Source organism: Conger conger, chromosome 8, assembly GCF_963514075.1.
Source record: "Conger conger chromosome 8, fConCon1.1, whole genome shotgun sequence".
Lineage (NCBI taxonomy): Eukaryota > Metazoa > Chordata > Actinopteri > Anguilliformes > Congridae > Conger > Conger conger.
In genome coordinates, this window is record NC_083767.1 from 5050779 (window position 1) to 5065732 (window position 14954).

General features: G+C 49.5%; 1 protein-coding gene across 3 annotated transcripts in view; it reads left to right on the top strand.

Moving 5' to 3' along the window:
* LOC133134927 (multiple PDZ domain protein) overlaps nt 1–14954 on the top strand; it is a 75431-nt gene that overhangs the window by 15154 nt on the left and 45323 nt on the right. For all 3 annotated transcript variants that reach the window (XM_061251540.1, XM_061251541.1, XM_061251539.1), the window contains exons 11-21: nt 837–1050; nt 1801–1878; nt 2333–2412; nt 3793–3939; nt 5470–5640; nt 7198–7365; nt 8155–8364; nt 10603–10710; nt 11674–11835; nt 12944–13333; nt 14370–14484. In XM_061251540.1, the coding sequence (XP_061107524.1) occupies nt 837–1050; nt 1801–1878; nt 2333–2412; nt 3793–3939; nt 5470–5640; nt 7198–7365; nt 8155–8364; nt 10603–10710; nt 11674–11835; nt 12944–13333; nt 14370–14484 (1843 nt within the window). The remainder of the gene's footprint in view (nt 1–836; nt 1051–1800; nt 1879–2332; nt 2413–3792; nt 3940–5469; nt 5641–7197; nt 7366–8154; nt 8365–10602; nt 10711–11673; nt 11836–12943; nt 13334–14369; nt 14485–14954) is intronic.

Below are 14954 nucleotides of genomic sequence, written 5' to 3' on the forward strand. Positions count from 1 at the left end.
CTGTTAATGAAAGCTAAACATTTCTGCTTGTGTATGGCTGGAGACTAAGGCTGGGGGTATTTTTAGGCTGTGTATTACACGGCTGTACTTACTCACAACATGTTTAACTGCAGGCCAGAGAACAGCTCTTACACTTCCCCCACGCTCACACAACCCAACACAGGCCCCCACACAGGATGCAAGCAGGAACTGCACAAACAGTGGTGTTTTCACTGCAGTCTTTCCTCAAATAGATCACCCTTATTTCTGTATGTTAGTGTCCTGAGAGTGGGTGTTTTCTTACAGGCCCTCCTCTCCACAGAGTGATAAAATTATAGGTTTGTCTCGCTACAAATGAGTCATTAACACCGGAAGACTCTTTTTTTTGTTAGACCACAAATTTATCACCTGAGATGTCGTTTTTTAAAACATGTTACAAGTAACTTAGATTGGGACTTGACAATTTGAAAACGTAATAACATAATCAACAGGGGGAGCCCCCTTCTCCTATAGCCAGCTCAGGGTGAGGGGTGAGCAGTCCTAGACTGAACACTAAATTAGTCTACAGAATGGGTTATGCGCAGGCAGCTGAAGGTAGCAGTCGTGGATCAGAGACAATGCCCTGTATTTCTTAGCTTTTGTGTGTGTTTGTATGTGTGTATGTGTGTGGATTTGGGTGTTTTTGTGTGCGTGCATGCGTGTGGTGTCCGTGTGTGTGTGTGTGTGTGTGTGTGTATGTGTGTGCATTTGGGTGTATGTGTCTGTGTGTGGGTTTGGGTTCGGGTGTTTTTGTGCGTGTGCGTGTGCGTGTGCGTGTGTGTGTGTGTGTGTGTGCGTATGTGTGGTGTGCATTGCAGGTGGATGGGACCAACATCCAGGGCTACACCAACCAGCAGGCAGTGGAGGTGCTGAGACACACGAGCCAGGTGGTTCACCTGAAGCTGGTGAGGAGGGGCTTCCACACGGAGGACACCCAGGCCCCGCTGGCCCCGGAGCTGGCAGAGCCAGAACCCCCCCTGACCCCCCCGCAGGACCTCACCGTGGACCGGCTCGACCTGGACACCGCACCCGGTACCGCAGACGTCAACCGCACCCGCTAATCTCACTGAATGTTAGCCGCGATGCTACACTGGATTAGACACTTTACAATAATATTATGTGAATGGTCATTAACCAATGTAGTTGTGAACTAACTACTGCGAATTTAATCTGCACAATGATATACATGTATTTGTATATCATTAATTCAATTCAATACATTAGCCAATTCATACTGTAATGAAAAAAAGCATGGAAATGCATTTGTTAAGTGTTAGCAAATTATACATTTATCTTCATCTTTTGGCTTGCTGATGTAAAAATATTCATGTAACTGATACATCAGACAGTAGACTAATGAAAAGTTAATTTCATGCTTAATTAATGTGTGTGTACATCAGCTCATTCATGTTAAACACTGCATTATTGAATATCAGTTTGTGCGCCCTTCTTGTGCAGCGTGACGCGTTACGGTACTGGATACAGCCGTTAGGAGTGGGCTGGATCGCGGTGTTTTTCCCCGCGTTAGCCACAACCACAGGGCCGCTTTTAGCACACAGTCCTCCGCCCAGTCTTCTGAATTCCGATGGCGGGGGAACCTATAATCGAGACGGTCCCAGTGGGACCGTCCGTCGCGCCGAACGGCGGGAGGGACTCACGACGACGGCGTGTGTCGGTCGTCCTCGCGGGAGCATGCTAGCGCGGCTCAGTGAAAATCCACCGTCTCACCTCGGGAGCGGGTTGTGTACGTGAGCTGACAAACTGCTCTCCATTGGTTGGCAGAGAATACGCCGTACCCGGCGCTTTGTGGAAACAGCAGTCAGATCGCTGCTGAGGCTGACCAGCCAGACGTGAGGGAGGGTAAGAAACCTTTCATTCATCTTCTGCACGCATGTAAAAACTGGATTCATTCATCTTCTACACGTATGTAAAAACTGGATTCATTCATCTTCTACACGTATGTAAAAACTGGATTCATTCATCTTCTACACGTATGTAAAAACTGGAGGAGTTAGGAACAAACATTTAATCAATTCAACCATTTAGAAAAATACAATGAAAGCTATGTATGCTGACTGAAGAAAAATCATCATGATTGCTTTACTTCCTGTACCTTTTTAGTGGCAGTGTTTTGCTCATTTCAATGTATTATTCATGATTTGTCTGAAACGTGTTTATTACAGAAAGATCAGTTTACTAGCCGTGTTTTTCATCGTTTTTGGAAATTAAAATGTAACTTACCGATGCAGTTTAAGTTGAAGTTGTTTTTAAGAGGGAGAAAATAAGGATATTTGTGTATTTTGTGTATTTGTAGGATCCAAGTTAACTGCAGCTGAAGAGCAGGAGCTGACGAGGAAGTGGCAGTCTGTCCTCGGCTCCAGTAATGAAGTGATCGTAAGTCAACTAAAGAGCAGAAACAGGCTTATTTAAGAATGTAATACAGAGAAGGGATATGTTCTTTTTGAAATGGTATCTGTGTAAGCAATGCATGTGAGACAAGGGATTTGCCTGTTGAAATGAACAAGTCATAATAAAAGCGAACATGGATTTATTTCTGTGACTTGACACACCCGTTGATCTCAGTTTAGTTTAGTAATAACAGGCTTTGTCTGTTGCAGTACCTTACACAGTAGACTGCACAAGAGTTGTCATTAGAAGCAGATTTTTTTTTTTTTGTGGTGACTTTAAGTCATTGAAAAGCCACAGGAGTGTCCGTGTGTAGCCCGTCCATGTTGGATGGTGCACGGCACTATGGGTAATGTAGTAAAAGAGAGTAATTGTGTTCTGGTACCAGGTGGCACAGGTGGAGAAGTTCAGTGAGGGGAGCAGTCTCAGTTTGCAGGTCAACAGCAGTCACATACAGTCCGACATGTTAGATGTTGCACAGTACTATGGGTAATGTAGTGAAAGAGGCTCCTCTTCTTCTGGTGTCAGGTGGCACAGGTGGAGAAGTTCAGTGAGGGGAGCAGTCTCAGTTTGCAGGTCAACAGCAGTCACATACAGTCCGACATGTTAGATGTTGCACAGTACTATGGGTAATGTAGCGAAAGAGGCTCCTCTTCTTCTGGTGTCAGGTGGCACAGGTGGAGAAGTTCAGTGAGGGGAGCAGTCTCAGTTTGCAGGTCAACAGCAGTCACATACAGTCCGACATGTTAGATGTTGCACAGTACTATGGGTAATGTAGTGAAAGAGGCTCCTCTTCTTCTGGTGTCAGGTGGCACAGGTGGAGAAGTTCAGTGAGGGGAGCAGTCTCAGTTTGCAGGTCAACAGCAGTCACATACAGTCCGACATGTTAGATGTTGCACAGTACTATGGGTAATGTAGTGAAAGAGGCTCCTCTTCTTCTGGTGTCAGGTGGCACAGGTGGAGAAGTTCAGTGAGGGGAGCAGTCTCAGTTTGCAGGTCAACAGCAGTCACATACAGTCCGACATGTTAGATGTTGCACAGTACTATGGGTAATGTAGTGAAAGAGGCTCCTCTTCTTCTGGTGTCAGGTGGCACAGGTGGAGAAGTTCAGTGAGGGGAGCAGTCTCAGTTTGCAGGTCAACAGCAGTCACATACAGTCCGACATGTTAGATGTTGCACAGTACTATGGGTAATGTAGTGAAAGAGGCTCCTCTTCTTCTGGTGTCAGGTGGCACAGGTGGAGAAGTTCAGTGAGGGGAGCAGTCTCAGTTTGCAGGTCAACAGCAGTCACATACAGTCCGACATGTTAGATGTTGCACAGTACTATGGGTAATGTAGTGAAAGAGGCTCCTCTTCTTCTGGTGTCAGGTGGCACAGGTGGAGAAGTTCAGCGAGAGCAGTGGCCTCGGCATCAGTCTGGAGGCTAACGGAGGGCACCACTACATCCGCTCAGTTCTGCCCGAGGGCCCCGTCGGGCGCTGCGGAAAGCTCTTCAGCGGAGACGAGCTTCTGGAGGTGCGACGGAAACCCAATAAATTCTGCCGCCATTTCGCCCCGACTGCGCGCAAATTGTTTTTATATCGCTGGAGAAATGCCTGCCCCGCATTTATTTTAGATTTCAGGAGGCTTGTCAGCTTGACAGCTCGATGCAGGCCAGGAATCAATCAACATTTGTCCTTAAGTTTAACTTTCAAAGAAATAAAAGTTTCTTATTTCTGTTTTTCTTAAACAGCTTGGCAAGATGCCTTTGGTGAAGTTGCCAATTTCATCTTTGGACAAAACTAAAACGGAAAACAAAAAAGCACTTATTTGTTATTTAACCCGTTCCAATTTGCCCCCCCAGAGGGCAATTTCCACCTATTTTGTACTAGTCCTATAAAAGTGTCAATATCTCTAAAACTATTTACTGCACACACATGGTTCAAGACTTAAAAAGTGTCTTGTACCATTCAGAAATTTGCGACAGAACAAATTTATGTCAGAGCATGTACATACAATATACACAAAACCTACACTAAAATACAAAAAACTGACAAAACGCCTTATGTTAGTTTAGCACTGAATATCTAATATAAGTCTTTGTAACAATGTTGACTACTCAATCACAAGGGTGCAGTGTGGATGGGGTTAAACTTAAGGACACATTGATTGAATCCTGGCCCATAATCCTTTGCGGCTTTGGGCTATTGGACATATCAGAATGGCTAAAGTAAACTCAATGAAAGAAAATACTGGATTGTATGCCATTCTAATGTTTAGTAGAAGCTCTTACCCAGAGCGATTCATTGTTCATTTTTTAACTATACGATCCAGGTATACAGCTGTGTTTTTGTTGAAGGTCATGTTCTGGGCTCATGGGCGCAGTCCACGACTGTAGAATGGAATCTGCAATGTCTGTACTTGAGACCCAGAACTGGGGGCACTGTATAAAAGTGCTGTCATTTCTACACGGCAAAACCGAAATGTATAGAGTGCATGAAAATGCGGGAGTCTGCACTTTAGCCCCATGTGAATTGTTTGCTTACAAATCCACAATTGTGTGAGTGCAGAGCGACATCACAAAAAAGATCTGTCTTTGTCCGGAACATGAAGCACTCTCAGAAATAAAGTGGCAGTGGAGGTACATTTATGTTCTTCAAGGATAAAATTTCCCAAGTGTACCCTGAAAGTACTGTAATGTTCTCTTTTGGGTACAAATTGAGTACGCTTTCCAAGCGAACAAAAAAACGGTACAAGCATTTGTACCCTTCAAGGCACTCCCCGTACTGTTATGTCTGAGAGTGTGGAACTCACTGTATGTGGCATGGTCTACAGAAGCACAATGTTCCTGTTTTGGGGGTCAGCCTATAGCCTCATGGCTAAGGTGCTTGAATGGGACCTGGAAGGTTGGTGGTTCAAGCCCCGGTGCGGCCAAGATAAGATCAGTGCAACTGTTGGGCCCTTGAGCAAGGCCCTTAACCCCACATTGCTCCACGGGGGGGGGGTTTAGTCTAATCAACTGCAAGTGGCTTTGGATAAAAGCGTCAGCCGAGTAACGTGTTGCAGGTGAACGGGATCTCTCTGATCGGCGAGAGTCATAAGGAGGTGGTGAGCATTCTGAAGGAGCTGCCCCTGTGTGTCCGCATGACATGCTGTCGTCCCGCCCCCCGTCTGAAGACCGACGGCGATGTGGCCCCGCCCGCCCTGGAGGAGGCCCAATCAGAGTCCGCCGAGAAGGTATCCGATAGCAACCAGCGTCGACTCGGTTTACCAGTTCGTCCCACCCTAGCAAGCAAAACCGGGCTTCGTTTTTTTACGTCCATCTCGTTGAGAGATGCCGGCTCCAGTATTGGTGTTTCAGCCACCCCGTTCAATGTCAGTCCATGGTAACATTACAGTAAAATGACTAAGTCAATAATGTTTTCCCACAAGCAGAGAAATAGCAGTTTTTTCTTTGTGTAATGTCTCCGCGTGCACCGATTGGTGCAGTTAATTTGTTATTAGGACAATACAGTAATACTTTGTGGATGAATCAGGGACAGTTTGCATCAGCGTAGATTCACTCTGTCTCACGCTTAGCAGACTCCATGCCCATATAAGGGCTTCTCTTCACCCGACTGCACAGTCTCTGGCTCTGATTGGTGCAGCACGGTGGCAACTGAAAAACTGCTCTTCCGCGGTTTCAAAACGCCCTTTCACAAGCCCACGGAAAGTCAGTGGGTGAGGTCACGGACACTTGGTCCATATTTTTTCGACAGTCTACGGTCCCACCTGACGCAGGGAAGATTTACTTAGCGGGCTATGTGGCTGTGAAATAGCGACGTTATTAGACGGGAGAGACTCCGGGGCGGGAGGATTAACAGTGAAAGCGGCACACAGTCGGGGTGGGAGAGAGGCAGGCCTGGGCGGCTTCTCCTTACAAAATGGCCGACTAATGCGGAGAGACACCCTTCGAGATGAGCAAAGTCATCTCCATTAGGAGCTCGGGGACTGTCGCCTCCCCGTCTCGAGTCATTCATTACGGGCGTGATTACCTTCCCCCAGCGACGCCCCGCAGCCTATTAAACTCTCGAGAGTCCAAATGTAAAGCCCTATTGGCTGTTGATTAGGATTGGTGTCAGAGAGGCAGCCAGGTTGTACGTCCTGCGAGAGTAAAGCAGCGGTTTTCATTTATGGGGAAAAATAAACAAATACTTACTGCCTGACTGCTTCCCGCCGCGTTTTAGCGCCATACTGTCACGGCCTCGCCGTGTAAACGCGCTGCTATCGATCGCCGCGTTTACACTAGATACCTCCACGATGTCTGCCATCGAATCAATATCGCTCCGCCTTATGGAAACAATGAAGTATTAAATTATGTTTCCCCTTCTGAAAATCCTAAGCCGGTATCCAGGGAAAGTGGCACGTCCCCCGCGCGAAGGCGACTCACCCTCCTTACCTGGGTAGGGCCTAGCCGGTGCAGTGGCTGGCTGCCAGACATTCTGCGATAAGGATTAAGGATTAGGATGAGACAGGAATATGACAGTTTATCAGCGTCAGCCCAGCGTGAATAACTTTGAGCGCAGGAGTCTCTGACAAGTGTCGGGCGGTGAGCGCGGTAGCACGCGACTAAGCTAGCTCTGTCAGTCAGCAGTTTCTGTCGCCCGGGTTCCTCAGCGAAAGTTGTTAGTCCGGTAAACAGCCGACAATAGGATAAAGGGTTGGAGAGGCAGGAGCTTAATATTTGTGTTAGCGGTGGAGGAGCGCGGGGATTCTGGGGCCGTCTCAAAGCCGAACCTTCTCCCGGCGGCGCAGGGAGACCGCGACGGATTCGTGGCTCCCGGCCAATCGGACGATGGCGTGATAGCGATGGCGGGAGACGAGACGCTGGGGTCCTGCCTCGCCATGTGGGAGACGGAGATACAGGACATCGATCTGGAGAAGGGGGACTCCGGCCTGGGCTTCAGCATTCTGGATTACCAGGTGCGTGCGGCTTCCAGCGAGCCAGGCGGCCCGTGCGTCGTATTTCACTGTGAAGCAGGCGCTAACCGGAGGTTTTAAAATGGCTGATTTACCGGGGCTCCCCCCCTGATTACCCATGCTCCTCTGCAGTAAAAGTGCAGTCGTGAAAACCCTGTGCCCAGGCTGTATATCTCTGAAAGCACAATCAAATGTGATCTCATTTTTTTGTTTAAAATATAGCCTTGGGTTTAGAGCCACACAGTCACTCTGTGGGCGATGGGACCCACATTACATGGTGAATTTGTGAAGTTCATGTTGCAATACAAAATACATGAATAATAGCAATAATAATAATACTAATGAATTGAATTATTAATTAAAATTAAATTAATTTAATTTAATTTAATTTAATTGTATGATATTTATGACCGCATTCAAAGGGCATTCAGCAAATTTCCTGTAAAATCAGGAAATTATTTGCAATTCAATTCATGATTGAGTGAGAATTCCATAATGCTTCATGAATACTAATGTCATGAATTAACTGAATTTGAATTCTGCTTCTTAAGTTGATTGAATTGAAATGGAATTCACCCCAACTGCAAATAAATAGGGCGCTAGAGCAAGGCTGTTAACCCCACATTGTTCCGGGGGGGGGGGGGGGGGGGGTTGTCCCCTGCTTAGCCTAATCAACTTTAAGTCACTTAGGATAAACGTGTCAGCTAAATAGCCGTAATGTAGCTGTCATTCTCTTCAGTGCGGTAAAGAGCCAGCAGTGGTGTGAGCGCTGTCACCACTCCCCTCTCTCAGGACCCCGTGGATCCCGCCAAAACGGTGATCGTTATCCGCTCGCTGGTCCCCGACGGCGTGGCGGAGCTGGATGGCCGCCTGTTGCCGGGCGACCGGCTGATGTTCGTGAACGACACGGACCTGGAGAACGCCAGCCTGGAGGACGCCGTGCAGGCCCTGAAAGGGGCGGCCATGGGGACCGTCCGCATCGGGGTGGCCAAGCCACTGCCTGTAAGGACCCGGTCTAACGTGCGCTGAGAGCCGTGTGTGTGTACGTGTGTGTGTGTGTGTGTGTGTGGGTGGGGGTGTGTGTGTGTGGGTGTGTGTGTGTGTGTGGAGGGGTGTGTGTGTGTATGTGTGTGTGTAGAGGGGTGTGTGTGTGGGTGGGGGTGTGTGTGGAGGGGTGTGTGTGTGTATGTGTTTGTGTGGAGGGGTGTGTGTGTGTGTGTGTGTGGAGGGGTGTGTGTGTGTGTGGAGGGGTGTGTGGGTGTGTATGTGTGTGTGTTGGTGTATGTGTGTGTGTGTGTGTGTGTGTGTGTTTATGTGTGTATGTGTATGTGTATGTGTGTGTGTGTATGTGAGAGAGATGGTGAGAGAGAGAGAGAGCAAAGAAACCAGAAAGCAAAATGATTATAGTTCATTTCCATTTTTAATGTGTCACCTTCTAAATGTAAAACTCTATTTCTGTCTTCTTTATTTGATTCATTCAGTTTACTGTAGTCCAATTACGAATGCCTGTGTGTCGTGTTTGTTATGTCAGTGAATGCTTTGGCAATATAAGTGTACACTTACCATGCCAGTAAAACTCATCTGAATTTGAGTGTGAGAGAGATAGTGTGGGAGCGTATGTGGGGCATTAACCGGCAGTGAAGTGTCCTTTTGCGGTCTTAAAGTGTAACGCTGAGGAAATCATGTGCAATGTTAAAATCATGAGCTAACATCTCCAGCCTTGGCAGTGGCAGCTGCGCTTCTTTTGATTGAAATTGGTTCTTATTTCTTTTCCAGGCACTTTGCTCACAGTCTTTTTATGCTTTTTATGTTTGTAGAGGGTTGCATTACTGCGGGCTGTCTCCCTGGTGTTGTAGTTCTGCACGCCCATTCCGTCTCTCTGTATGCGCTGTTAAACAAGTCGTCTGGCATTTGGTATTCGGTATTTTCTGTCCTCTGAAATAGATTTTTGACTATTTTTGAGAATTGTGATGACGGGGCGTTGAGGAGACAGTCGTGCTGCCAGTTGGGTTTTGTGCTTCCAGAAGTTTCCATGTTGTTTCCCATCTTTAGTGCTTCTGTGTCTGGGTGCAGTCTGCGTTTAGTGTGCCGTGCTCTGGCCGTTGTGCTTTTCCCCCAATCAACTCAGCCAAATCAATTCATTTAAAATCACAAAATCACAGCATTTCTCACAAAACACAAAATTAACTCCTTCACAATCAATCTTATCAAAATCGCATGCAAGGAAATCAGTGCGTAGTATGAGATCTGCATCAACCTCGATCTGCGCTGAAGCAAATTAAGCTTTCACAAAGTCCTGTGCTACTAACATGCAGCTACGCAAGCGCATAGCAAAGTCACGGGAGACTGCAGTAGTCCTGTGGTCTGGGCCCCTGGGTAGACTGAGACTGCAGTAGTCCTGTGGTCTGGGGCCCTGGGTAGACTGAGACTGCAGTAGTCCTGTGGTCTGGGGCCCTGGGTAGACTGAGACTGCAGTAGTCCTGTGGTCTGGGCCCCTGGGTAGACTGAGACTGCAGTAGTCCTGTGGTCTGGGCCCCTGGGTAGACTGAGACTGCAGTAGTCCTGTGGTCTGGGGCCCTGGCTAGACTGAGACTGCAGTAGTCCTGTGGTCTGGGGCCCTGGGTAGACTGAGACTGCAGTAGTCCTGTGGTCTGGGGCCCTGGGTAGACTGAGACTGCAGTAGTCCTGTGGTCTGGGGCCCTGGGTAGACTGAGACTGCAGTAGTCCTGTGGTCTGGGGCCCTGGGTAGACTGAGACTGCAGTAGTCCTGTGGTCTGGGGCCCTGGGTAGACTGAGACTGCAGTAGTCCTGTGGTCTGGGGCCCTGGGTAGACTGAGACTGCAGTAGTCCTGTGGTCTGGGGCCCTGGGTAGACTGAGACTGCAGTAGTCCTGTGGTCTGGGGCCCTGGGTAGACTTGAGACTGCAGTAGTCCTGTGGTCTGGGGCCCTGGGTAGACTTGAGACTGCAGTAGTCCTGTGGTCTGGGGCCCTGGCTAGACTGAGACTGCAGTAGTCCTGTGGTCTGGGGCCCTGGGTAGACTCTGACTGCAGTAGTCCTGTGGTCTGGGGCCCTGGGTAGACTGAGACTGCAGTAGTCCTGTGGTCTGGGCCCCTGGGTAGACTGAGACTGCAGTAGTCCTGTGGTCTGGGGCCCTGGCTAGACTGAGACTGCAGTAGTCCTGTGGTCTGGGGCCCTGGGTAGGCTGAGACTGGCCCTTTGTCCCATGCCTGTCTCTGCAGCTCAGTCCTTCTACAGGAGACCAGTCACAGTCCGCCCCCCGTCCTGTCCGGCAGTTTGACCAGGAGGACCCTGCAGACGGTGTCCTGTTCCACGCAGAGCTGGCACTGGTCAGTCCCCACCCCCATGCCCGAGGTCCAGAAACGCAGCGTGAAGCCAGAACATCGCACCCATAAAAGCACACTCAGAAAATCACTCCCAGAAAGCACACTCAGAAAAGTACACTCAGAAAATCATACCCATAAAAGTACACTCGGAAAAGTACCCCCAGAAAATGACTCCCAGAAAGCACACTCAGAAAAGTACACTTGGAAATGTACACGCAGAAAAGTACACTGAGAAAAGTACACTGAGAAAAGCACACTCAGAGAAGCACACTCAGAGAAGCACACCGAGCCCGTTTGTGTCTGTGAACACGGCCCAGACCCAATCAACATGCGTCCTTACGTCTGACCTTGGCGGGAGTTTCTTTCTCTTTCTTCACAAGCACAGATCGGCAAACATTCGGGAACTCGCTGACGCCGCCCGAGTTTTTGAATTAAACCTGCAAACTTTGATGTGTTTGTAAGTCAAAGTCAGAGGACAGATGTTGAGTGAAACTAGGCCAGTGCGTGTTGGGCCACAGTGGGTTCTGTAGAACCTCAAAGCGCGAGAACAGCTGTGCCGTCTCCCGTTTTCAAACCCGCGCTTAGTGCACAGGTCAGGGGTCAGTTACATCAGGCGTAATGCTCAAAAGAGCGCTGTCTTTTTAAAGAGAAGCGCGCGAGCACTTCCGTCTTCGACAGGTGGCGGTTGTTTTTAGCTTGGCGCCGCTTGTCCATCAATCGCAGCAGGGTGTCTCTGAGCATCTGACGGTCGGCATTCTCTTCTTCCTCTCCTCCTCCGCTTCCTCCGTTCACACTCCCCCCTTCCCTCCTCTCCTCTTCCGCTGCCCTCGTTCACACTCCCCCCTCCTCTCTCCTCCTCCGCTTCCCTCGTTCACGCTCCCCCCCCTCTCCCCCTCTCCTCCTCTGCTCCCCTCGTTCACTCTCCCCCTCTCCCCCTCTCCCCCTCTCCTCCTCTCCTGCGCTCAGATCGACTCGGTCGAGGGGGACCTGACGGACGACAGGACGTTTGACCTGCGTTTCTCGGGAGAGGAGGACGACACCTTCCACGCGTCCATGCTCGCCCTGCACGGCAGCGCCTGCGGAGGTGACCTGGAGCTCCAGACGTCCGCCCGGGCCTCCGCCTCGGAGGTACACAGTCCGCCACAGCGCCCGTACCGTCCAAACAAACACTTACAGCCACTGCCACGTCAGCCACTGTCAGGGCTGGGCCGCCACTGAGAGATAAGGTGTGAAATTGCAGATGGCATTCAAATGTTAAATATTACCATCGCTAAAAATAACCAATGCATGTTGTTTATGGTTCATATTTACAGGAAGCTGAAGAACTTGACGAAGTGAATCCCTGCTGTAAAATCCAGCTATGCCAGCTTGACGGGCTGGAGAACTGAGCTGGTCAAGCTGGTCATACACGCGCTGGATTTTGCAGCTGCGTTTCTCTTTGACAAGTCGGTCATGAAGCTGGTGGAGCTGGGTGTGAGCTGATCAACCAGCTCTGAGGTGTTGAGCCGCTGGCTGCTTGATCAGCTCGTGCAGCGGTATGATCAGCTCGTAGGAGGGAAAGTCTGCACGCTGTAGCAGTGTCCGCGTTTCACCTATACCGTTGGCAGTGGATGATGTTCGCTCTGTTCCAAGATCAGTTTTATCCCTCCCACTCGGTCTCGAAGCCCGAATTCTGACAGAAGCAGAGCCAGACAACGGCCGAAGATTTTCAGTCGCGTTCCGTGAGAGCTGCAGGAACTCTAGCCGAGAATCTCTTCTTCAGAACCTGCCAGAGACCAAGAAAAGCCCCCAGAAAATCTCTTTAAAAGCTGCAGATCCCCTCCCAGAGAAAGGAGAAAGAGTCTTTACTGCGCGGCTCGCCCTGTAGCAGGCCCGCGTGCGGTCTGTGTAATATTCCAGATTTACTGCGCTAAATCCCAGAGCTACACATTTTTATTTTCCTTCTTTATTCTCTTTTATTGTTGCCTTCAGGACGGCGGTGCGGTGATTCATATCGTAGGGGGCCGACCCCGTTGCATCACCACCGCGCAGGTAGAGGCGTACCGCGGTGTGGACCGCCACAGCGCTCTCTAATGCAGGATCAATTACGTTTACGGCCGTCCTCCGTCGGCCACCCAATGAGAGGGCTCGTTACTGGGAGCTCACAGGGGGGCCAATGCGGTGAATTAATAGTGGGTTTGGATAAGGGTAATTGGTATTTGTAACCCCGCTGTGCGGTGTGCTTCGTTTGGTCTAGCGAACGGCTCCGGAGGACCTCTTTGCTGAGGCCGGTTTCCCAGAAGCCCCTGCGTGTGAATTCCCCGACGAGGCAGAGCCCTTTTCCCCCGAAGACGAGGAGGAAGAAGACCCCATGCTTTTCTCCGGGCCCTGGGGGTCCGCGAGCCCTCCCCTGCCGCTCGAGCACGGCTTCGACGTGACGGAGTCTGAGCCGCAGGTGGCGCCCCCTGGTGGTCTGACGGAGGAGCGCGAGTCGGACGAAACTTACGAGGCCTCCCCTGAGATTCCCCCCCGCCTGGGGGGCAGCGACTCCCCAGGGCTGGGCCCGGAGGAGGGGCGCACCTCCCCCCCTCTCCTGGATGGCTTTGAGGGGGTAATCAGCCCCCCTCTCCTGGAAGGCTTTGAGCAGGTAATCAGCCGCCCCGCGGAGAGACCTGTCTCCCCCTAACTGCCTAATCTCCCGCCCACTGCGGTCATTGTGCATGCATCGCGCTCACGCCAGTTTAAAATTGATTTGAAAGCCGGTGTGTTCTCGACAAGGTTCCCGGGGTTTGGAGCGTGAAGTGATGTCTCTTTCAGGGATATCGCCCATACTGATGAGTGCTCGTGGGGCTGAGCAGGGCTGAAGCCATGGATATGTAGTCTATCATTACAGCGCCCAAATCAATAGAGTCTGTGTGTGAAATCCTAACACGTCACGCCCCCGGGGTATTCAAATGATATATACACTCAATGACCACTTTCTTTGGGATTTATTAGACTTATTTTTAGACTTCTGCTGCTGTAGCCTAGCTACTTCATTATCAGCTTCACCTGACTTATCAGAAATCCTCTCCTCTGTTCACTCTGTTCAGAGCTTTGGGTACATGACACAAGCTTGATGCATAAATTGTATTATCATTATTGTTATTTGTGCAATGAGGTGACAGAGATAAGACGATAGGGAAATCATACCCTGTTGCTAAATCTGCGACTGTACAGCAGCGCTAGAGTACGTCTGAATCGCGTTGATCAAGTTATCCGATCCTCGTCATTCTTCCTCGTTGTGGAAACACTGAACACTATTCAGGTTTAAGCTAGACCTGCATCAAATAACTATTTCAAGTGCTTTAACCGTGAGACACCAGTAACATTCGCACAGATTGCAGAGTCTTATCTATTCTGATCTATGTCCGGAAAAATGCCTTCTTTCACATGATTGGAGCATTTCAGTTCGTAACACATTCTTGTTGAGCATCCTTAGAGATCAGCAGGAGTGTCTCAAACTTTCACCGGCGTGTAAAGAGTGAAATGATTTTGACTCAGAGTCTGACCTAGATGTGGGCTGAATGCTCGTGAATAAGATTGGGGCGCATTATCATCATGACTAAAGAAAGTGCTGATGATGGCGTTCCCTGCGGTGTTGTTTATCGGTAACAGTGGGGTCCTCCATGTTGTGTGCTTAGGAGGAAGAGTTATGTGTGGAATCCAGGCCCATGCGGGGCGAAGATAAACAACACAACGCCGCGGGAAGCACCTTCCAGAGGACAATTACAGTCGTCAAGGGCAACTCCAGCCTCGGTAACTTATTGTTTTTCTTTATTGAGTTCTTTTCTGTGTTTGTTAACTCAGGAGCACACGGACAGTAGTTCATCCCTCTTAAGTCTCAGCAACCGTTTCAAAACTATACATCACAGAGAATAACTATTAAACATATTTTAATGGAAACATCCTGTCATTTTCATATCACAAACGTACATTACACACACATCAGGCATTGTTTCCCAACTTCTGGTGAATCATAGGGAATGGTTGGCATTTATATAGCACCTTTATCCAAAGCGCTGTACAATTGATGCTTCTCATTCACCCATTCATACACACACTCACACACCGACGGCGATTAGCTGCCATGCAAGGCGCCGACCAGCTCGTCAGGAGCATTTAGGGGTTAGAGCTCGTCAGGAGCATTTGGGGGTTAGGTGTCTTGCTCAGGGACACTTCGACACAGCCCGGGCGGGGGATCGAACCGGCAACCCTCCGACTGCCGG